The following is a 25844-nucleotide window of genomic DNA, read 5'->3' as shown; positions in this document are numbered from 1 at the left end:
CTGTGATATACTTGGCAGTATTAAAAGCTCATTATTATAACAACCAGAATGAAATTGTGTCCTTTTTTCAATAAAGAGTTGATAAGTTGGAGAAAGATTTAATTTTGGACACTTATTATTTTGTCGAATTAGTATGTAGTTAGACTGTAAGATACGTCGTGACGTTTCGCCCTCACCGGCCTCCTCTCACACAGTGTTAGGGGTTGGCCGATGGTTGAGGGCGCACCGTCACGGCGTACCTTACAGACTAGTATGTAGTCAACATGTGTAGATTTACCTTAAGTGTACTCAGCAGTTTCGCTAAGTATAGGTTAGGGCTAAATGTCAGATTTCATAAATTGTACTCAGTAGTATCGCCAAGTATAGGTTAGAGCTAAATGTGAGATTTCATAAATTTTGTACTCAGCAGTTTTACCAAGTATAACTTAGAGCTAAATGTGAGATTTCATAAATTGTACTCAGTAGTTTCGCCAAGTAAAGGTTAGGGCTAAATGTGAGATTTCATAAATTGTACTCAGTAGTTTCGCCAAGTAAAGGTTAGAGCTAAATGTGAGATTTCATATTTCTCTTTAGAGAGGCCACATCTATTTGTAAAGAAATCTCTCTAAATTCGACTGTCAATGTTACTTTTAATGAGTGCGTACTGACAAGATGGGGTGATATATAGCGCCCCCAACGGCAAAAATATCCTTACTAAATATCATGGGTCTGCCTTGTTTATGTGTTCCTTTTTATAATGTTATATATATATATATGGGTCCGTTTTTCGCCGAAATAAAATGGGTAGATGTTTGGAACCTGGGTCGCACAATCCTGTCTAAAATTTCTCCGAGTACTCCGGAAACAATATCAACACATAAAACAGAGCAAGAAAAAAATATCACATATGATACAGACGCGGAACAAAATGGCACGCCATGTGAGTAAAAAGCAAAATAAATACCCATTTTTTTTCTTTTCTGACCATATCTTTCGCACTCATTTTCACAGACTATATTTAAGGCTTATACTATAGCCTACTAATAAAAAAAAAGGGTGACAAAGAATAATCTGCGACGCCAAATGATACTTTCAGAAAAAGAACAATGCTTTTTCGGCATGATCTACCATAAAATACAATGCACTATGTACGTGTAGACTCCACCTCGTGTGTATAAGCGTTACATTTTCGTTGTAATCCATGGATCCAAGGTCCCTGCCAAGATCCACTTGTCAAGGAACATACGCCCTCAATCGGTGACGATTAAAACGAGGTTAGTTCATGTAGTTTCTCACTCATCATGGCGACAGTTTTGGTATCCTGTAGCAGGCTGGCAGCTAGACTTCGTGGACAAAACTTTCGTCCACTAGTCTCAGCCTTGCATAAGTCATCATACACCAGAACACTACCAACAATTCAAAATGCTAGGTAAGAAATTTCCAAATATTTTCTAGAAAATTAGTTTTTTCACGAACTATGTTCAGGAGTATTAAAACGTCAACAGATATTTTGTTCCCTGTGATGTTGCGGTGTTTGATATGGATACAACAAAATTGAAAAGGGGACTGCAATAAGAAGGATGGTCCTTCGCAAAAATTTGCCAAGTGATTCAGTTTCCTCACATAACATGCCATTTATGTGCAGACTTCCAGTTGAACGCCCACCCAGCTAGTAATAACGTTACATGTTTACCTTCAAAGTTCGAATGAATAAGATTTTCCAATGCCAATGGTACAAATGCCATTAGGGTTAGGGCCTAGGGTTAGCACTTGTAAAAAGAGGGTTACATGTAAGGTTGTTCGATGATAAACAAAGTTACTTGTCACCCCCCCCCTTCCCCTTTTGAAATGATAATATGATAAATACACCATCTTCACTATGAAAATCAGAAAAACGGATTAAATACGAAACACAAACTCTTTATATTAAAGGGTTATGAGTAGCTAAAGTATAGCTGTGGTTGTAAAGTGAATAATATGTAAGATCTTTTGGCAATTTTCACCGGACACAACAGGTGTAGGGGAGGTCTATACTTGCAGAAAAGTGGAATTTTTTCCTCAGTTTCATGTTTAATACAATCGTGAAATGTCAACTCATACATTCACTATTTTTCACCAGGTTGACTACTCATCTAATACCATCACTTTTCAGATACATGCATTTATAGCCTTGTCAAACTACCTTGAAGCTTGTACCCATCAGAAATTAACAACTTTGAACTGAAATGAGGGGCAGATTCAACATAATATTGTTTATGTAATGTAGTAGACTATATTTGTGTAAGCCCTCAGTCTTAAATTAGTAGAAAGTCTGTATAATAGTTTACAACCCATATAACACCAAAGTAAAGCGCTTTCTGTTTGTACCACAATCATTTATAGCATCCATATCAAGTGTAAAAGTATACTGTTTCATTTGCTAATTGACCACATTAGGAAGGCCACATGCTAGGCTTGCAAATAAACCACTTGGAACAGTATACTTTTACACTTGATATGAATGCTATAAATGAGTGTAGCACATAGAGAAAGTGCTTTTCTTCAGTGTTACTCATTGTAATACTAGTATACTGTAAAAAGAACATGTTACGCCTTATCAGCATTCATACTAGTAACAACACAGGGATAAATAATGTATGTTATTTTTGAAATTTGCACATCATAATTTTGGTACTGGATTCTACCTCCATGTCCTAACCATGGGGAGGCGAGAGTTGACCTTAGTGAAGATTACCTTACTTATTTTTTTTTTGTGACATCTGTAATCATTTCAAGAATCCTAGAATCTAGAATCAAGGTCAAATTGTCAAAAACATTTGAATTGTTGATGTGTACGCACCTCTGGCGTGTGTGGGCCCATTTCAGCCAAACCTGGCACAAATGTCAGATACAGTAGTCCACATATGCGCTTCACTTTGTTTCATTACCTTCGTGATATTGACCGATTAGTTGCCATATTTGTCATAAAAAATTCAGAATATGAATCAGTAAGTTGGAATGTTTGGCACTTTGTTTCATTACATTTGTGATATTGACCGATTGTGGCCATATTTGTCACAAAAAGTTTAGAATATGAATCACTAAGTTGAAATGCTGGGGACTATGTTTTTAATGAAGACTTGTTTCACAAGTTTCAGAGAGAGCATTATGATGAATGGTGAATAATTAAATCATTGTGTAATCAAGGTCCATAGCAGATGGATCGAAATGCCACGTTCATTTCTATTGTAATTTGTAGCATTCAAAAGTTACTATACAACCAGCGACATGCAAACATTTACAAGCATAACTTGTTACAAACAGGGAAATTAAACAAATGAGTCAGGTTTACATGTAATATAACACTTGGCACAGCACATTGGAAATACAAAAACTTATATTACATTTTGACTTCTTGACTAGATCTCCCAGGGGGAAACTTGAAATTTGTCTCTGAATGTGAGCTATTGTGTAAGGAGGGCTAAAACTGTTCTTGATAAAGCCATGACATGTATTTCAAGTCACAGTAGTTCCAACATGCTGTGCCAAGTGTAATTACATCAAAAACAGTAAACTGTTACATGTAATGCTGGTCAGGTTTAAGAATGGCATTTAAATGAGTAACATCAACATAAACTAAGATAAATACCCTGTGTCCAATTAGTGTACAGGATGGATGGATGGGAGCAACCAGAGTGATACTATAAAACAGTGAGCACCAAATTCAAACTGACCTACCTCATGTAATTTTAGCTCACTAGTCAGTTCAAAATTTACAATCCTATCCTATCATCCTGCAACACTTTATTGTCACAATTGTTGTTTTAGTAGATATATACATTGTAACTTTCCCGTTTGTAAAAATATCTGTTTATAAATGCTTGCCAGTTGCTGGCTGTATTTCGTTGTCATTATGAGTATATCTGAGTTGGTGTAAATACCTTCAAGTCCTGGGTGATTACATGGTTAGGGGGGTTAACCACACAAAAACAAGTTCCCCTAGCATACATATATCATGTCCTTGGGATGGTTAACCACACACAAAAAATGTGTAACCTAGATTAGAATGTTTTAAGATATTTTGAATATATTGCACGATTTAATTTTGAAATCATATCTAAATATCTAATGAGATTATTAGATATTAGTAAGTGAGTTTCTGGTCTGAGTAAATTTCCCACATTCTGCTTTGGCTGATCATTTATGATTGGCTAAACTTCAGGGTAGTCTGGATGCCAATGTGAGTGGAGGTGTAAATCATAACGATACTGTATTGGGACGAGACTAGTGAGTGGAGGTGTAAATCGTAACAATACCGTATCAAGACTAGACTGCTACTGAGGCATCTTGGCAAAGATTTGACTAAACTTGTGATATATATTATAGGCCTACTTTGTGAGTCTACTAGTCTAGTTCCTATACAGTGCCGTTAACATGTGGTTCACGATGAGCCTACTGAGACTGACATTGACAAGCTAGTGATAGCCATAACCACAGGCACTCAAATCAATCTGTATGATTTTGAAAAAAGATATATATGGTAAATAAAACTTATTGTCTTATTTACCATACATATTTTTTTTTAAAAATCATACAGATTGATTCGAGTGCCTGTGGCCATAACTAATGACTTGTAGCTGAGTACTGATCTCCTTAAGTTGTGTGATATATTAAATATAATTTAGTAAGTATAAGGTACAGTAGATAGACACATTGTTGTCTGGGTCTGTAGGTCAGTCATTTGAACCTTGTATGTCCATCCTATCATGGATTATTGATTCTGAACGAGGTAAGCTTTGTATCTACAGACCCTGATTTCATGGTTAACAGAGTTCACACAGGCCACTGTATTACAACATGTTGTTAGCAGTGTTTATCAGTGGACATTGAACTTTGGACTGTTGTGTACTTGATGAAAGGTCACAATCTTGTTCCCTGTGATATTGTGAAATTATTATTTATCATATATCAAAAATTCAATTCAAGTCCTACCCTCTACCTGTACCCCCCTCACTGTCAACAATTGTCTTGTGATTGCTCCCCTCCTACCCCAATTACAATTAATTGTGTAATTATTTATACCCAGCCCCCTTCTCCCTTCATTTTCATTGATTGCAACAATATCATGTGTTTAACTGGTGGTTTGATTTTCAATTAAAAAATGGTAGTGAAATGTAGAGTTATGTTAGTTGAAGAGTTACTTAGAGTCAGCTGCAATAATATTGTAGTGTTTGTTGTGATTTTGGGTTTTTTTTCTTCTGTTTTTGTGGGTTTTTTTGTTCTGCTACAATTCCTTTAATTCGCAAATAGACAGAAGCAAAAAAGATCTGAATCACCAAGTTGGGTGGATTTTTCTGCTAAATTACGCATTACCTGCCAAAAAATCTGACATTTCCTAACGCTGGCATGAAACCTTCAAGACCCAAGAAATGTTCAGAGGCACCCCAATCCGTCAAAATCGGCAAAAGTAGCAACACATGCAGCATTTTGAAACATGTAGTATGCTGACATCTCATTCAAGTTTTCAGCGTGATCTCGTTTATTTGCAACGTTACAGGAATTGTTGTGTTTGCTTCCAGTTAAACATGAGACCGAAAAAAGCACAAAAACAGAAGGAGAAAACCCTCAAAATCACAATAAACGCTACAATTATTGCAGCTAAATTAGCATGGTCGGCATGGAACCTACAGATTGTAGGTTAGAGCCCCGTCACTGCGATTTGAATGGCTAAAGTCCTTGGGCAAGATTTGAACCACGACTGTGCCTCAGTCAACCCAGCTGTATAATTGGGGACCTGGTAGGATAGAGGTGATGCAAAGTGAATGCTTCAATCCTATGTGATTACTGAGGCTGCAATGGATTATATGCTCCCCAGGGAGTTAAGGAAGAATAAAGGGCCGGTGTCACTATAGATCTGTGCTATGTAATAATTGTAAAGCACTTTGAGCAAATGTGAGAAAGATCTGTGTAAAAACTAACATTTTATTATTATTATTTATAAAAGTTGTGAAAATTTGCAGCTACTGTTTTTGTTTTGTTTTTTATTTTGAATGATGCAAAAGCTACAACAATAATTAGACTGAAAGGAAATGAATAGGTTTAAAAGAATTTCACCTCTAATGCCGCAATATGAATGCCCCTGTAAGTCCCTCTTAACTGTCAGTGTTGCAGCCAGAGGGTTTTTTTGGGTCATCTGACACACTTTTCTTGGACCTGACCCACAATTTTGGAAGTGACGGGTCACAGATGACCCACACTAAAATTGTGTGCAAATATGTTTAGCAACATGACCAAACCTATAGCAACAGCCAAATTATCGCGTATATTGCATAGATAACAACAGGGTTGGATAGGCAACTGCATAATCATTCAGCAAATATCTAGCATGGATAAGCATGTGGGTAGATATTTTTAAAAACTGTACAGTTGTGCTACAACGCTATTGGCGCTCTTTTTTATAATGTCCCAAAAAAATTTATGATGACCCAGAAAAATGAAAGTCTTGGGACACTATGTCCCACTCTTTCAAAAGGCTGGCTGCAACATTGACTGTACTGCTTGATTTTATGTAGGATATAAAAAATGAAACAAAATGAATAAAATAACAAGATGTCTTTGGACCATAGACAACTACTATGGAGAATATATTATTCAGGGTTCCAAGAATCAATAGGACAGTACAATATCGTTACTTTCGAAATGTTATATTTGTTTCCAATTTTAACCATTCCAAAGTAAGTACCCATAGACTACTGCTTCAATCTTTAGAATCAAACAGTGAAAAGTTCTCTTTTTTTCAGACTTCAAAGCACAAACCCAGAAGCAGATGGAGAGACTGTCAGTTTTCGGCCGGAGATCGGCCAAGCAAGTGCTTTGACTGACATTGGTGCTCGTAGAGTACTGTCTGAAGAACATGACATGTTCAGAGAAAGTGTGCGAAGGTTTATGAAGGAAGAAGTTGCACCGTATGAAGCACAGTAAGTATTTGGCACTCAAAGTATTAGCAGAAAGATTATTTTCACACTTTAACTCCTTTTATTGTCGTAGATGAAAGATTTTGACAATACTGTGCCTTTAGATATAAGCTTGTACCACATTATTATGAATTCAGTGGTTTTGCTAATATAAGGCATGGGAACCTGGTAATTAGAGGGGATTATACCTTGCTTGAGCCACGTTGAACAAAAAATATGGAATATATCTGGACGTTCAACATCATGACAGTACACGTCTATGTCACAACAACATGTGTCTACATCACTGGTTCTGCTGTGTTTGAAATATGAGTCAAACTTTCAAAATTGGCATTACTTTCCCGGATTTTTCTTTGATATTAGTACTGGTGCTGGTATAATTGTGATATCCTCCAATATTTTTCTTCATTCAGCCGGAAAATACTCGTGACCTAAGGGTAGTGACAAAGCCCCCATAGGTCACTTGTATTTTCCTTGGAATAACATCTAATTGTAGTGAAACTTGTATATAGATTTCCATACCTTGTACATGTACAACAATTTAGCAGTGCACCTACCTCAGTAAAACACTTGGAATTCAGATAGTGTTTACCAACTTGCTGCAGACACTAAAATTGACATTGGTTCACACACTTATGCCCCTTAGGCTCTAGGCTAATGTGACACACCATGTACCAATGACACACAGCACTTTCTTGTGACCCAACAAACTTTAGTATTCCCCTATCACTTACTAGTGACTTACCAAAAAATACACGATTTATCATTTTGACCGACTACAAAATATTTAGGTCTTTTATTAGTGGGTACACTGCTTCACATTTGGTTGAATAAATATGCATTTATTACCTTTAGTAATTTAGAAATATCAGTCCGTTTTCAAGCTTATTTATGTTGGTACCAAAAAACAGTTGATAAGCTGAATTAAATAAGTTCAGAGCAAAAACACATACATTCACTCTATTTATCACGCCTCTAAATGTTTCCTCAGTTGTGAAATATTTTTAGCATTACTGTTATTTTCTGAATGACTCAGTTTATATTTTGTTTGTCTCCTAGGTGGATGGAAGATGGTAATGTGAGCAGAGAAGTGTGGGAAAAGGCTGGCGCTATGGGATTACTTGGAATTACCACACCGGAAAAATGTGGTGGCATTGGTGGTGATTTTGTATCATCTGCAATTGTCTTTGAGGAACAGTAAGAAATGCTACTTTATTCATCAATCTAACATCTGTATGTCATATATGTATTTAGATATTCACCAATAATCTTGAATAATCAAGGCATTGTGACTAATAGATTTATCTGTCCATCTACTGCCTTGAAGGAAAGTTGTTGAAACTCTAGCTCATACCTTAGATTGTCCTCAATGGTTGCGTCGCCGTCGTCGCCGTCGCCGTCGTCGCCGTCGTCGTCGTCGTCGTCGTCGTCGTCGTCGTCATCATCATCATCATCATCGTCGTCGTCGTCGTCGTCGTCGTCATCTTGAGCTAACTCGGGCCAATCAGAGAGTTCTTTTTATACTATTAATGTTGGGCGGCTTTTCCAAAATGGCTGCTTCCATCACAGAATTTAACTTCAAAATTGTTGAAAGGTGATTCAACATAAAGACATTGATACATCTTTAAAAACAACGCATTTAAAAACATTTTAGTGGAAAGGACAAGTTTGTGGTAAGCCCTACACGTAATAGAAAGCCAACTTGTAGTGTATATTTAGATGTTATTCCCTAGTATTCTTTTCATTCAGTCAAGGAAAATACGAGTGACCTAATGGTTGTCATTACAGTTGCTAGATGAGTAGTGACAACCCTTAGGTCACAAGTATTTTCCAGCTGAATGAAGAAAAATATTGGAGAATAACATAATTATACCAGTGCCAGTAATATCAGAGAAAAATCAGGGAAAGTAATGGCAATTTTGAACGTTTTGACTCATATTTCAAACACAGCAGATCCAGTAATGTAGACACACGTTGTTGTGACATAGAACGATGAAGTATATAACCCATATTTTTTGTTCAACTTGGCTCAGGCATGGTATAATGTGCTATATTATGCTAGTACATCTGAAAAACTATTGAAATGTTAAAAGTTGTGTTTACATTTTCTGATATCAGTCACTTTTAAAAGGAACCAAAGTGAGTTATAGAAAACTTGGGTAGGTTTCATAATGATATACCTCCCCTGACAAAAATGACCTATAAGCTCATTATAACACAAATGAATTTGTAAAAGTTTGCTGTACAGTACCTCAAACTAAAATACTTATTTTTACATAGATGTAGAAACCCAAGGAAAGTATAATCTTCCTTTTTCTTTTTAACGTTATTTCCTAGGGCTTATGCCAATGCATCAGGTCCGGGATTTAGTCTGCACAGTGATATTGTGATGCCTTATATCTACAACTATGGAACACCAGAACAGATCCAAAAATTTGTTCCAGACATGATAGCTGGCAAGAAGATTGGTGCTATTGCTATGACAGAACCTGGTGCTGGCAGGTAGGTTAGAAATACATGTACTTAACTAAGGGATGATCGCACAATTTTGCACAAGCTAAAAAAAACAACTTCAAAAACCTCCCCCCCCTAAACGAACGTTTACAAGTGCGACATTGACACGTTTTAATATATGATGTAAACCATGATGAAAATTGTAGCAGTCACACCAGTACAATCAATGCAATGTAAAAACATGATGGTAAACATATTAAAATACTACCAGAAACCCAGCACTATATTTCACATTTTAAGAAAATTTCGATCAACTTATCAACATCTCAGTAGTAAATACAGAACCTGTTATAATTGAAAGGCATGAAAGTTTTCAAAGTTTGGTTAGAAGTGCGAAAATGAAGATCAGCAATCACATTGGCACCAGACGCCCTTCCCACTAAACGAATGAAGTTCATTTATTGAGCTTGTGTGATATTGTGTGATTGTCCCTTATGTGATATAAGCTATTTTATCCTATACTCAGTATCTCTTCCTATCAATGGAGACTACATGATTCTAACTTGTGACATAATTTTCTGTGGTACACTTTGCCTAAATATGGTAAGTGGTGCACTTATCAATATCCTTTCACACAGTGATTCAGTTGTGATTTTCTCACAACATATCTATGTTTTTGAGCATGCAATGATGTCTCACTGTCAATTTATGTGGTTAATATGTAATTCAAATGATATGTTCGTGCCACTATAAATAACGGTATATGATAAAACCCTTACGGCCTGGGTATGGGTTTGGGGGACCTTGGTAGAACAGCTTATGTGCCCTCCTATAGTCAGGCCCTTCCGCCATACAACCTAGGTCCACAAAACCAATATCTGGCCATAAAGATTGTTATTACATTTACATGGAATCGTGCCATTGTTTCAAAGAGAAACATTCAAGACATTTGTTACACAGATAGAGCACACATGTTATGGCAGCTGTACTGTACTGATTCTCTGTTTATACTCATGACCCAACATGACCTTATATTTCTTCAGTCTGGTGAAATGATAAAAAAAAATTGACACCCTCTGGCAGGATTAGAAAAATCATGTGCACTGATTGTATGATGTTAACCACATGAGCTTGTATCTTAGGTCAAAAGAAAAAAAGAATTGTTTCTGGTCAGGAGAGTTTTTCTAAAATGGTGAGATGATGTAATTTTTTTTTGATTCTCAACAAACCTGTCACTCATTCTACTATTTATGGCAGTTGCTGTTCTTTTTATTTAGTACTTTACAGCAAGTGTGTATGTTGGGCAGATGTCATTTACTTGTTCATCATTGGCTCTGCAGTTGTCTTCACTGAAGTAGGGAAGGTTATTCTTGTGTTTCCCTTTGGATCTGCAGACTACATGGGCTGGACAAACACAAAAAAGTCCAACGCGTGAGGGTAGTTAAGTGATGCGTGCACTGACCAGAAACAATTCTTTCTTTTTTTTTGGCCTTCAATGGTGAAAATGATTGTTTATTGCTGAAATTTGGAAACTTTAAAACAAATGGTTCACAGTTTCCTGCTGACTTTAATTGTTATTTCTAAGTCATTCAGAATGTTAAAGTATGATTATGAAATGAAAGAATCACCATCATTTACACATACGTGTACTTTTTAAAAACTTGTAACCGACCTACCAACCCATCATTTTGAAAATTTAACAATGAGAAACAGAATTAAGTACAGGCACCCTTACCAATTAGGCAATATAAGAAATAAAGTAGGGCTATGTCAAAATTGTGATTTTGTGAGATACACTGATATTTTGGTAATATATCTGAATGGAATCATTATTACAAAAATGGATATAGGTTTCCCCACCATATAAATGTTCATTCAACATGTAATGAAAATATTACAGCCCCAGTATGGTGTGTGTTTGTGGAATCAGATTAAGAAGTGATCCCCTGTCATGTCAGATGGATTACCATTGTATAGGCAGTTTGTGCAGATTACCATCTGACCCTCACAGACAAATGCCATATGTGGCTGTGATGTGTATTATTACATATGTACCACTGATTACTTACACTGGTGTGTCCGCATACTAGTGGTATGAAAACGTTATTGCATACCGTATGCACATGATTTTCAAATGAGTGTAGTGACAATCATGCCTTTTACATGAATCACGTGATCACACAGTCTGAATTTTTATGACATTTCTCTATTTTGGATAAACGTATGAAATAATAACAGAGCCATATGATTTCCAGTGTGGGTACTCGGAGGTATTTGCACATGTGCTGGCATTGTTTTTCTGGCATTTTCATGAACTATGCTTGTGAAAGTACAACTGAATAGAACACTGTCAGCACTTGTGCAAATACCACAGTTCCTGAACAAAATAACAGGTGTAAAGCCCTTGTAATAAAATGCAAATTAAAACTTCAAAGTTAAGTCAGTCTGATTTAAAATATGATGTTGAGATCAGGTAGTTTCTTACTTATAAAGTATATCTTTAGTTTTGTGTAAATCATTCCTGTATAACATATTATGTTTTTTTTGACGTCATTGCTACTCACTACATATACACAATGGTAATCTCACACTTCCAAATATGTTCTTCTACTTTATTGTTACTTTGTGTTACTTTGACCAACAATAAGGTTTCAAAGATGTCATTTCATTTAGCCATTGATTTCTCTCAGTGTGTGAGATTGGGAACTGGATTTGAATGACCACTGTAAGATGTATAGAGCATTGCAAAACAAATCAAAAACACAAACATGTATGTAGTAGTTCACAGGATGATGAATGCAAAATTAAAGGGCATGCGAGTAAATTGAACAGCTAACTGACGTGACAAGTACGTCAGAGTTTAATCAGATTATTCACCAAAGTATCAAAATGGTAACTAAGATTCTTGCGTCATTACATTGTAATTAAATGAGTTTCTGAAATCCTGGGTGTCTGACATCCCCTTCCCTCCGTTGAGACTACCAGTACAGTGAGCAGCACACATAATTATAACCTTTGATGCTGAAAATTTTACGCTTGAATAGTGATTAATTCTTCAAAGAACTTCCCATGAGTCTCTATTCACAGAACGGGTCAGTCTGATATTGATCATGTGACCTGAAGTGATGTCATGAATATTTATGTTGCAATGTTGACAATGAGTCATAAGCCTCATTTGTATCATGTATACTGGCCATGGTTACTAAATACAAGAATATATCGATCTTCATTTTTTTACTAAGGTTTGTGATCCTTTGTGACAGAATTAAAGGGGAAAATGTTGTCAAATGTCACAGATTTCCCATACTTTTAGGAAAGGGAGAAATCAGGTAAAACAGCATAATTTCTAATACATTGTATCATAATTTTATTCTGGAACTTGAAGAAAAACTAATAATAGCACTTGTAAAGCACCATATACCCAAAAAGTTTATAGCTGCTAAAACACTATAAAAGCAATAAAAACTACTTAGTGGAAAACATACTAAAAGAGACATAAAGGTGACTGACAATATAAGAGTCCCATGTAATAAAAGTTACTAATGATAAACAAGAATCACTGGTAAAAAAAAGTGACTACAAAGAGTCACCTGTAATAAAAATGAAACACAATAAAAGAATCACTTGCAATAAAAGTCACCTGTAAAAGAGTCACTTGTGATAGGAAAATAATTTACACACAATAAAAGAGTCACTTGTAGTAAAAGAGTCACTTGTGATAGGAAAATAATTTACATATAATAAAAGAGTCACTTAGGAAAAAATTAGCTCCCTGTCAAAAATAAAACATAATAAAATAGTTACTAGTAGTAAAAGAGTCACTTGTGATAGAACAAAGTCACATATAATAAAAGAGTCACTTAGGAAAAAATGCCTTTCTGAAAAGGTGAGTCTTAACTTTAGTTTGAAAATGCAATAGTTCATCACACTGTCTGATATCAAGAGGTAGACTGTTCCATAAGACTGCTGCAGCATTGGAGAAAGCACAATTCCCATACGATGATTTTACCAGATTACAAATGTAATTTCAATGAGTAGATTGGACTTAGAACATTGATTATGGCTGGGTTCATAAAAACGTCAGAAGCTGGTATTTTTATGGTGGCGCCATATCATGTAGTGCTTTATCTCAATCAGAAGTACCTTGAATTGAATCCGTTCAGATATTGGAAGCCAATGGATGTTTTGAAGAACCTCCAGTAATGTGGTAATACTTTCTGGTTTTGGTGATAAGTCGAGCAGCAGTGTTCTGTACAAGCTGACGTTTCCTTACACTGATAAACTGATAAATGACTTTGGAACCTGGATAGATTTTATCCACATAACACTTTTAGTGAAAACACTACATACATGCTGAGGTTGATCTAACGCCTGTGTGCAAATGAGCGTGCAATACTAATTACTATTTGTACTGCAGGACTGTGAAAATTGAAAAAACTGTTGCATATTACCTGTAATGAAATAAGTCTGCAATACTCCTGTAGTTATAGTATTTGCACTGCAATGTAATATGGAAACCATTATTGAAGACCTGAATGCAAGTGACCTTGCAAGTGTTCCATGATATCCACAAAGTCATGTGAACGTACACTTACTACAGTAATTTTTTTTTTGAAATTGGCTGTTTAGCATGAATTTGTTTAAGATGAATATATATACATGTAATAATAAGAAAACCCATGATGTGTGAGTGTCAGTGTGGATGTGTACAGGCTTGTACTTTTGGTTGCAGTGTTTTCAGTTACACTTTACTTTACAGCCACATCACAGGTAATCATGTAGAATGAAGTATACCAGACACTGGCACTCATATATCACTGGGTTCTGTTATTGTCATCTTGCATTGTCTGATCAGATGAAATATGTGATGTGATAAAAAGATCACAGCCTTGAACCCATGATATACAATAGCACATTTCAAAGTGCATGACCTGAACAGCACGAATTCCATGTCAGAAATAAGGGCACCTGTACGTTGGAACATTGATCTATCAGGCGACGCCCAACCTATGATGACCTGCTTTTTGCTTTGTTTCAATCAATACTTTCCACCAGACCACTGTGTGACATGTTTTAACGTGAATTGTAAATTTGGGGGTGAAATGTATTTTCTTTTGTAGCTGTAGTATAAGTTGTAACTCTACTATGTACAGTGGCTGAAAAATGGAAAATACATGTATACCAAATCCTGACTGAAAGTGATTCAGTTTTTGTACATATAATCAGCAAAATTAGTCATCAAGTAGGTATTGATGGTGCTATACTGTGTACACTGGTTTAGTGTTCATCAGTCAACGGTATGAATAAACCGTTGAATCATTGTGAAGATTTGTTGGGTGGTGATAGAGTTTAATGATTTGGCAATTACATACACCAGTATGATCTACATCTTATTTCATATTACTATTAAATTAGAAGAATGAATAAATAAATAGATAAATATGGTCAGTTTTTCATCAGCAGGCAAATTGTTTACAAATTTATAACTTTAGAAGAGTCGCATATGAGGCTAATAATTAAAGTAATTAAAAGAGTGAGTACTAAAATTTTAAACAATGCACACAACATTATTTGATCAGCTGAGAGCTTGGTTAAGATTTTAGTACTCATGAGCCCACCACTGTACAGTTCTGCCAGTCTAATTGATACAGTGTTATTTTATACTTTATATGAATGCTACGATTGTGGCACACAGTGGAATCACTTTACTTGGATGTTATGGGTTTTAAATAAGTGTGGCACGCAGTGGAATCTCTTTACTTGGGTGTTATAGGTTGTAAATAAGTGACACAAAGTAGAATCACTTTACTTGGGTGTTATGGGTTGTAAGTAAGTGTGGCACACAGTGAAATCTTTTTACGTGGGTGTTATGGGTTGTAAATAAGTGTGGTACACAGTGGAATCTCTTTACTTGGGTGTTATAGGTTGTAAATAAGTGACACAAAGTAGAATCACCTTACTTGGGTGTTATAGGTTGTAAGTAAGTGTGGCACAAAGTGGAATCACTTTATTTGGGTGTTATGGGTTGTAAATAAGTGTGGTACACAGTGGAATCTCTTTACTTGGGTGTTATAGGTTGTAAATAAGTGACACAAAGTAGAATCACCTTACTTGAGTGTTATAGGTTGTAAGTAAGTGTGGCACAAAGTGGAATCACTTTATTTGGGTGTTATGGGTTGTAAATAAGTGTGGCACACAGTGAAATCACTTTACTTCGGTGTTATAGGTTGTAAATAAGTGTAGCACATAGTGGAATCACTTTACTTGGGTGTTATAGGTTGTAAATAAGTGTGGCACACAGTGGAATCACTACTTGGGTGTTATAGGTTGTACATAAGAGTGGTGCACAGTGGAATCACTTTACTTGGATGTTATAGGTTGTAAATAAGTGTGGCACACAGTGGAATCACTACTTGGGTGTTATAGGTTGTACATAAGAGTGGTGCACAGTGGAATCACTTTACTTGGATATTATAGGTTGTAAATAAGTAGCACACAGTGGAATCACTTTACTTGGGTGTTATGGGTTGTAAATAAGTGTGGCACACAGTGGAATCACTTTACTTGGATGTTATAGGTTGTAAATAAGTGTGGAACACAGTGGAATCACTTTGCTTGGATGTTATAGGTTGTAAATAAGTGTAGCACACAGTGGAATCACTTTACTTGGGTGTTATGGGTTGTAATTATGTTTACAGTAAAGATTGACCTCGAATTGACTAAATTAGAAGGGCTACATATTGGACTTGCAATAAAACCAATTGAAAGTGTGATATCCAATTTACTTGGTATGAATACTATAAAATGATTGTGGCACAAAGTGGAATTACTTTACTTGGGGTATTATAGGATGTAATTTAGCTTGACAAGCATTTGAATGTTTACGGTAAAGGTTTGATGTATTCTTTGATAGCGAAAAATTTAAGAAAGATATAACAAAAAAAATCTGAGCTACTACCCTGTTTCAATTCTGGTGTTTTTTCCTACCCCTAGTGACTTACAGGGAATCCGAACCAATGCAAGGAAGGATGGAGATGATTGGATTCTGAACGGAAGCAAGGTGGGTTACCATAGAAACTGTAGTCATAGCAACTATCTCAAAGGATGCTGAATCTTTATATAGCAATGTGTTTTCATTATAACAAGATCAATTTCCAAGAATCATGAAATCTTTACCACTTGTAATTGTAAATCGGATACGTGTATGTCATATTGTTACATAATTTATTATGGTATTGATATTTTCAGCCACATTTCATTTTCTTCAGATGTGATGAAAATAACCATGACAATAACCAAGAATCACTTTATTTTTAAATCAATAAATGACACTTGTTTCTAAAGGTAACATAAAAATATAATTTATAATAATGTCCTTTTTATTTGTACCTGAATATTGAATGTTGATGTGTATGTGCACAACATTGTATATGTTGAATGACCTTTTCTATGCCATGCTGTTTCCTATATGTTCAAAGTGATAGCTCACTTGGTAATAATAGGATACCTGATCTGTAAGATAGAAAAGTGAAAGTGAATCTCTATCAAAGCACTTCACAGTTTGAATCAATATAGGACTGTAGTCTAGTTTAACCATAACGTTTTATGTAATATATTCCACTGACATCACTTCTGGGTTGGATGAAACAAAAAAACTCTTTTTCTGCTAGTTTCCTTTCATTTTAAGAAAAAATTATGAAGACCTAGGACTTGTCAGATTATGAAAAGCTTGGAAAATATTGTAGGTGTCCTGAATTATTGGGATTTTAGGCGTGTTGTTTCTGTATTAAACAGTTTGAGTGGGTTGGAATTAAATGTGAATTAGAGGGCTAAAGTCAATAAAGTATGAGATGTTGTTAAAATCCATCGCTTTCTGCGGGGGGGGGGGGGGGGGGGGGGGGGGAGTATTAAAAAACTGCCAGTTGGGAAAAACAGCATAAAGTTGGCACAAGAATGTCATCAGTGTGTTGTTTCAACTTGGAACAGTCTGTAATACTGAGATATGGAACATGGACATAACAGTTTTACAGGAAATTGATAGACACAGCCAATAAATCAGCTGCAGTATTATACAACAAGAACACTTCTATGACGTGCATACAATCACCACTAAATCAGTAACACTGTAGGAAACCTTCCATGATAAAGACAACATTTCACTCTCAAATGGATCAACATACACAACCACCGACAAGGGGTAAATTTATCATCAGCCCATTAACACATCCACATACACACACGCACACAGGCACACATATCCATACAATCATGCACACACACAGATGCACAAATACACATGCTCACACATTACTACACACACACACACACACACACACACACACACACACACACAATTAAGACAAGCATATACTTGCACGCATACACCTAAATGTACGTGTACTCATATATCTCCCTGTCAGTTCATGTCTTGACAGTTTACCGGTTCTTTATTTCATTCCAGGTGTTTATCACCAATGGATACTTGTGTGATGTTGTCATTGTTGTTGCAATTACTGATAGCAAATCCAAATCACCAGCCCATGGCATTAGCCTTTTTCTTGTAGAGAAAGGCATGGAAGGTTTCATAAAAGGACAGAAATTGAAAAAGATGGGGTTGAAAGGCCAGGTAAGATGTTAAATAAATTAATATTTCTGCATGAGTGAATAAGGAAAAAATGTGTCATAATTAATATATACAACATTTTATTTCAGAGATATGCCACATTCATGTTATTTTAATAGATTTCATGATTAGCCCCGAAAAAAGAAAAAAGAATTGTTTCTGGTCAGTGCGTGCACCACTTAAATACCCTCCCATCAGTCTTTTTTTTGTGTGTTTGTCCAGCCCATGCTGTCCGCAGATCCAAAGGGAAACACACAAATAACCCTCCCTACTTCAGTGAAGATAACTGCAGAGCCAATCATGAACAAGCAAATGACATCTGCCCCATATACGCATTTGCTCTAAAGAACTAACTGAAAAGAACAGTAACTGCCATAAATAGTAGATTGAATGACAGGTTTGAGAATTAACAACAACAAAAATTTCATGTCACGTCATCGCACCACTTTAGACAAAATGTCCTGACCAGAAACAATTCTTTTATTTGTGTGGGGCCTCACAGTATAAAACTATTCATATGAGGATGACAATTTCTAGCGCAGGAGAGATCATAGAAATATAGAAATGACAATTATCTGTCCAGCTGGGTCATATGTCTAGGGATCGAAATTGACAATTACAGGAGAAATGAAGATGTCATGGTGTTTCAATCATGAGACACAATGTTTTTTACACACAGAGAAACGACTTCAAATGCAAAAGAAACAATTACAGAGGTGCTGCACACAGTGGGGATGTAGAAGTAGTCAAGCTACCATGTTGATTATCAGTTGGAAAATAAACAATTGAAGCCATTAGAATCATCAAGTCCATGTGTAATTTTATTCAGTAGAGGTCTGTTTCCACTGCACTGTAACAGAATAGCAATGCTGTGTTACTTTTCAATGTGATTAGGTAAAGGATCGTGCTGTGTGCATTGTGTCCCTGTTATAATTAGTCTGGAATTGAAGTATGTCTATCTTTGTGTCAAAATATCTTGTCCCATGAGTGAAACACCAAGGCAACTTTATATCTCCTGTAAAACTAATAATTTGAGCTTCCTATAGGGATTGTATATGTGACTGTACTTTATCAAGCCTCTAAGTGGGTTTTCAATTGTGGGCTTTCAATTTGACGTCTAAAAAAAAGTCATTTTCAGGTAAGATCAGGAAGGATAATTTTGTGTATCTATTAGATGGTGTCACAGGTAGGTATTATTCCCCAATATAATAATTTCTTTATTCAGCCAAGGGAAACCATGCATGACCTAAGGGGCCTTGTCACTACGAGTTGAGAGGCGAGTAGTGACAAAACCCATAAGACATTTAATTTAATATTTTCTGGCTGGATGAAGATAAATATTGGAGAATATAATTTAATTATACCTCCTCAAGTGTAATTTATGAAAAATTGGGAAAAATAATGGTGATTTTGAACATTTTGACTCCATTTTAAGCACCACTGAACTATGACGTAGACACATGTTGTTGTGACATCGAACAACCAGAGTATAAATTCCATATATTGTGTTCAAATGTGTTAAACTTGGCTTGTACATGGTTAATGTAATGAGTTTAGTTGTTTTGGGGGATTTTTGGCTCAGTGTTTAGTGAAGGGCAGTAATTACATAAAATCTACCTGCATCCAAAACTCACTTTACCAGCATTCCCAACTTCAGTTATTTTATGCTGTATGGGATATAATTTATCTGACTTTCCTCTGTCTGTTACTGGGGTTCCCCAACCTTAACATAAGTACTGATGGTATAAAAACATGTATGGCCATTTGCTGACAGAGTCATCAAAGATGAAGGGAGTACATGTACTATTGAAATACAATAGCCCCCATCTACACGTATGTCGTCTTACCTGAGGCAGTCCAAAGTCCTCCCTGAGGTAGGATAGATTTGTGTCTAAACGTAGGAAGGTTGTGGCGTAGATGTCGCACGTTCCCTCCTGACTCCATTCTGACAGTACATAGGACGAAGTCAGAAGGGTTTCAGGAAACCTCTCGTAGGTGTCCTAAGTCAGGACTGTTTTAGGACGGTTTCAGGATGCGTTTCAGGATGCGTTTGTGTCTACACAGGCTTCAAACTATCCTGAATCCTACCTCAGGTAGGATCTTTAGTGCCCTGTAGATGGGGCTAATGATATAATGTTCCACTGCTATTTTCCTTGCCTTGACAGGACACATCAGAGTTGTTCTTTGAAGATGTCAGACTCCCTGCCAGTGCACTACTTGGAAAAGAAAATAGAGGCTTCTATTATTTAATGAATGAACTTCCAAGAGAAAGACTTTTGATTGGTATTTGGTCCCAGAGTAACATGGAGGCTATATTTGAAGAAACTCGCAATTATGTCAAACAACGCAAGGCTTTTGGCAAAACTTTGGCACACTTACAGGTAACAGCAATCTGATTAAAATCTGATGTAAAAATTAGGGCTTGATTGCTTTATTTACTATTAAGGCAAACTTCATATCTCCTGTAAAACTAATATTTTGAATTTCCTGTAGGGGATTGTATATGTGACTGTATCTTATCAGGCTTCTAAGTAGGGTTTTGCCCGTGGGAGCTCAACCTGATATTTAACACAAGTCATTTTATGATAAGGTCAGAAAGGATAATTTTGTGTATCCATTACTCATAATACTCATCACAAACAGCATTGAATCACCTATGGTTCTAAACATATTTTTTGTAGCTGTATACAAGTTAAATCAAATAGATTTCGGGGTCCACGCTCAAAAATCAGCGCCCTCAACAGTGATCATGATTGCAACCTGTTTCTGTACTACTTATGAATAATATTGACCCGTAATTAATTTGTACAGTATCTTATTGATAGTATTGTAATAATTTTCAGTGAATATATTGTGGTTGTTTGATTGAAAAATGATATTCCAGTTACAACTAGTGCAGTTTAATTAACATGGCAACAGATTCAAAACCAAACTTTTGCTCAAGATATAAACTTGTCACTACACTACCTGCAGATAATATTGACCAGTATAGATACTAATAGATAAAATGTCTTTTTATAAGTAAATGTACTAATTTTCAGTGAATGTACCTTTGGAAAAAATGTCCCGGTTGCAGCTAGTGCAAGTTTAAAGAACAAATTTTGTGCCAAAATTAATCAGCATGAAAACGGAATCATTTTCACTGGTAAATTTGGAATAACTACATTTATTTAGCATGAATGTATACAGTAACTTACAAAAGTAATATGACAGGCTGTTTTCAAACTGTTTTCAAAAATTGTTCATTAACCAAAATGAAGTAGAGCCAAAATTTGAAGATTGTATTTCTGCCAAAAATTGTGTGTACCAAAATAAATTGCTCACAGTATTTTTGTAATCTTTGATAGTTGTTGTCATCTGTATTTAACACCCTTGTTAGCATTTCATGTCTGTACTTCAATTCATTTGTTGTAGACCGTCCAACACAAACTTGCTGAAATGAAGACTGAGATTTGTGTGGGTAGAGCTTTCTTAGACAGTTGTTACCAATCTTTCAATGCTGGTAAATTGGATAGCAGTACAGCATCTATGGCCAAGTATTGGTAAGTCTTTATATTCGGTTTCTTCATTGACTCCTCCTCTCAACATCAATAAAGTTTGTAGGTTGGTTTGTCTATAGCGCACACACACACACACACACACACACACACACACACACACACACACACACACACACACACACACACACACACATGCACTTACACACACTTGCATACATACATACTTATGTACGTACATACGTACGTACGTATGTATGTACGTACGTACATACATACATACATACATACATACATACATACATACATACATACATACATACATATACATGCATACACACATATGTACAGATGTATGAGAGCAATCTCAGTTTTCAGTCAAATCAAACAAAAGTAAATTTATCATAATAGTAATTGCATTTAGTTGTAACATGTTGTGACATGAATCATAAATAGGCCACTTAACAGCATGGGAAATCCACTGAAATTAGAATGCCTACCTAAAGTAGCATATATCTATAACAGTTTTATAGCTGACCTGCCTACCTTTCAAAATTGTAAACAAATGCACTAAACCACAGTTTAATGGAGCACTTTATACACTAGTACTTCATGTTAACAAATAGTCTGAATAAACACTAGCTTGTTCCAATATAACTTTACACCTTATTTGATTGTAGATGGTAGTACAATGTAATGTCATAAAATGACAACACCTTTGTATGATGTAGATTACTTTTAATGTTCCCTTTGTGTGTAAAGGCAATACTGTTCTCTAAAACTGGATATTTCATTAGGCACCTAATCACTACTTCCATAAAGTTAAAATGTCACTTGACCATTACTATGCCTGGACAATCCAATCAAACCAGATGTAGGCAGTTTCTCTGTATTCATACTTTTGTTAGTGACAGTCAGTAGGTAAAATCTACCTGAGTTCACATGTGTTTTGCTCAGGTTCCCTACCAGTGTTTTTGTTAGGGGTGGTAATAAGTATACAAATCTATCTGAGTTCCCAGCCATTGTACCATGGTTTTCTACCAGTATTTTTTGTAGTGGCAGTCAGTAGGTAAAACTTACCTAAGTTCTCAGCCATTTTTCCAGGGTTCCCTCCAAGTGTTTTGTTAAGGGTGGTAGGTAGGTGAACACTCCCTGAGGTCTTCAGTCATTTTACCAGGGTTCCATACCAATGCTTTGTTAAGGGCAATTTGTAGGTAAAATCTACTGAGTTCTCAGGATCTTTTACTCCATCAAAAAATATGGTGTAAGGTATACAAATCTATGCAAATTTTACTTGATTTCCCTTCTCTGTTACAAGGGGTTACATAAACTTAGCAAAAACACTATGTATATTATTATTATTATTATTTATTTCAGGCCATCAAAATGTCCGATAAAATCGACAAAAATAGACAGATACAAAAACAATAGATATTATACCTTGCACTGTACATGACAAGTCTATAATTTTTCCAAAAACTTGAAAGAAAGAGTATTCTGAGAGGTTTTATTTTCAGACTGACTATGATAGGACAGAATAGAAAGTGAAAGGTAGAAAGAGAAACTGATAAATACTCAAATGGAAGGAAAATGGACAACCAGTTAATGGTCAAGACAGAAATTGAATGATCATAGAGTGAAAGGTCAATTTACAGAAATTGAATTATCAAAACAGAATTTAAGTTGACAAAGAGAAAATGAAAGGTCAATTCAGAGCAAGTGAATGGTCCAAACCGAAAGTGAAAGATCAAAACTAGAGTTTGAAAGGTCAAAATATAATTGAATGAAACAAGATAAGATCTCCACATGGAGGGTCTATTTAAGCAATAAACCACCCCCTGGGGATGGTATACCAAGAGGTTTTGACCAGTGAATGAAATATATATATTGAGTTCACTGGTCAAAACCGAGTGGTATACCATTCCCAGGGGTGGTTTATCGCTATTATATTATACCAATATATTGAAAATGTCGGAAACAAGATAAGACGCAACATTTTCTGGTTTCATTTGCACCCCCATCCCTGCACAGACTACAACGTTCGTAGACGAACAGTCAACATCAAAATTTGGACGCGTGCCAACTGTGCATTATCGCTCATTTTAGACGCGCTAGTTCGATGTCTAGACCAATCAGATCTCTCGATTTGCGCCATCAATATACTGGTATAATATAATATAAGATAGCAATTGGCCAAAGAACAAGAATTATAAAGAGCTATAAGCTCAGTGCTATATAAAAACTAATATTATTTTTAGTATATTTAATATGAGTTTGACACAGTTTCTTTGCTCCTTCACACACAGGATTTCAGAGCTGCACAATACTATAGCATACCGATGTGTTCAGTTACATGGTGGCTGGGGCTACATGATGGAGTATCCAGTGTGTAAGGCTTACATAGATGCCAGATTACAACCCATCTATGGTGGTAGTAACGAAATCATGAAAGAACTCATTGCAAGACAGATCCTCTCAGATAAGTAAACTTGCATCCAAACTTTTGACATCAACTGACTGGAAATGATCATAAGTATGTGCAGTTATCACAGAAACAATCAACCTGTGTTCAATCCATTCAAAATTTGTAGACAAGTTTAAAAACTGAATTTACAACGTGTGTCTACATCTGATGTCTTATCAGAGAGGTTGAAAGGTAATTTGAGTTCAGGAAGGAAGTGGATAGTCAAATTCGTTGAAAAGTAAAATATGAATTGGTGTTCTCTAAAGTAAAATTAGAAGGCTTTTATTGTGTTAGACATGTACTATTATACAGTACTATTTGAAGTTATAGGGTTGCCAAGCCACATTCTAAGTTTTTGAGCACTCTCTTTAATTACACGAATTACTGTTAGATTGCCAAACTACCCCCAAGACTTATCATTTGATAGTATACACAACTCCAGGTTAGTAGTGGTTTTGATGATTTTCAGATTGTTATTGTTGTACATATTTGCAACAGTTATTCAATTAATATATTGGACAAAAAAAGTATTAAAATTTACTAAGAAATTTGTGTGTGTGTGTGTGGGGGGGGGGGGGGGACCCGAGTATTACTCATTCTGTCTTCTCTTCAATAAGCGCCTGAAAGAAAACAGGTTAAAATTGCATTCTACATGTCTTTGTATGCTAAAGTAAGTATGTAATACATTGTATAAAAATTTAAGTTATTTAATTTAATTTACAAACATGAGTAGATCTGAAATTACAAATATACAGGGGATGTATACAGCTAATATGTTGTTTTTAATTTCAACATTTCATTGTCAAATTTAGGGAACAAAAGCAAGTAGTTTATAATGTGAAGCCGTTTCAAAGGTTCACTCTGATTGGTTAGATAATATGGGAGAAATTACACCTGTTGTCTCTACTGTTAATACTATAATGAGAAAGTTTAGTTGAAAAACTCCTTTCAGTTGCTTAGAAAACAATGGGAGAAATTACATCTGTTTCCTATACTGTTAATATTATAATGAGAAAGTATAGTTGAAAGGTTCTTTCTGATTGGTTATCAAACAATGGGAAAGTGACACCTTTTGTCTATACCATCAAATTTGTAAAGAAAAAGTACATACATTTAATAGTTATATGCTCTAGACTCCAATCAGTGGAACCCTTCTCAGGGCTTTACATTTGCCAAACAAATGCACTAATACATGTACCAGCAAATATATCAATAGAACAATACATTTGACCAATTTCAGAGTTATCAATGGGGTAATAATTATCTAATATGTCAGTTTATCAACTAAGCTGACCCACCGAGTCAAAATACAACATGAAGGGAGAGATTTGGCATCAAGATATAACTTTATGTGATTTACAAATAGTTTTTTGACATTGTTTGACTTGGATGGTGTAAATATTCCATTGGATTACAATGTTACCACAAGGCAGCTTGACCTTACTTATTTTACTCACCAGGGTACAACCAGGGTACAACCAGGGTACAACCCGGGTACAACCAGGGTACAACCAGGGTACAACCAGGGTACAACCAGGGTACAACCAGATACTAATAACTACTAACTAGACAAAAGGTTCAATACCTTCTCCGAAAATATACCCTGGTGGTAATCTTTAGTTGTGATATTATAATTTCATGATACAATTTTGTTATCTTGCGGATGAATTAGACCAAGAGATTTGTCGTCAATACTCCTGGTTACCATTACATAGTGGGTGGATGTACGTAATGAGAAATCGTTTGGTCTACTAGATGAATGTACCCACTACAATGATCCAGCGTATGAAATTACAGTGTTTCAACAAAGTTAACTTGAATCTTATGTATTCTTGTTTACCGCAACAACAAAAACAATGCAAACTGTGAACAGT

The 25844-nt window shown here is 35.6% G+C and overlaps 1 protein-coding gene across 1 annotated transcript; it reads left to right on the top strand.

Moving 5' to 3' along the window:
• Positions 1-1280: 1280 nt before the first annotated feature.
• Positions 1281-24511, top strand: LOC144447447 (long-chain specific acyl-CoA dehydrogenase, mitochondrial-like). Its single transcript, XM_078137479.1, has 9 exons — positions 1281-1408; positions 6759-6935; positions 7992-8129; positions 9270-9434; positions 16380-16446; positions 17848-18012; positions 20175-20390; positions 21424-21551; positions 23813-24511. The coding sequence occupies exons 1-9, from the start codon at positions 1281-1283 to the stop codon at positions 23991-23993; spliced, it is 1365 nt and encodes a 454-aa protein (XP_077993605.1). The 3' UTR covers positions 23994-24511.
• Positions 24512-25844: the final 1333 nt, after the last annotated feature.

Source organism: Glandiceps talaboti, chromosome 16 (genome assembly GCF_964340395.1).
Source record: "Glandiceps talaboti chromosome 16, keGlaTala1.1, whole genome shotgun sequence".
NCBI lineage: Eukaryota > Metazoa > Hemichordata > Enteropneusta > Spengelidae > Glandiceps > Glandiceps talaboti.
This window is presented reverse-complemented; position numbering and strand designations above follow the sequence as displayed.

Excerpts from the sequence above, each read along its gene's own strand:
- LOC144447447 (XM_078137479.1), top strand. The coding sequence starts at position 1,281 with ATGGCGACAGTTTTGGTATCCTGTAGCAGGCTGGCAGCTAGACTTCGT. Across the intron at positions 16,447-17,847 it reads GGATTCTGAACGGAAGCAAG|GTGTTTATCACCAATGGATA; the intron begins GTGGGTTACCAT and ends ATTTCATTCCAG. Across the intron at positions 20,391-21,423 it reads AAACTTTGGCACACTTACAG|ACCGTCCAACACAAACTTGC; the intron begins GTAACAGCAATC and ends CATTTGTTGTAG.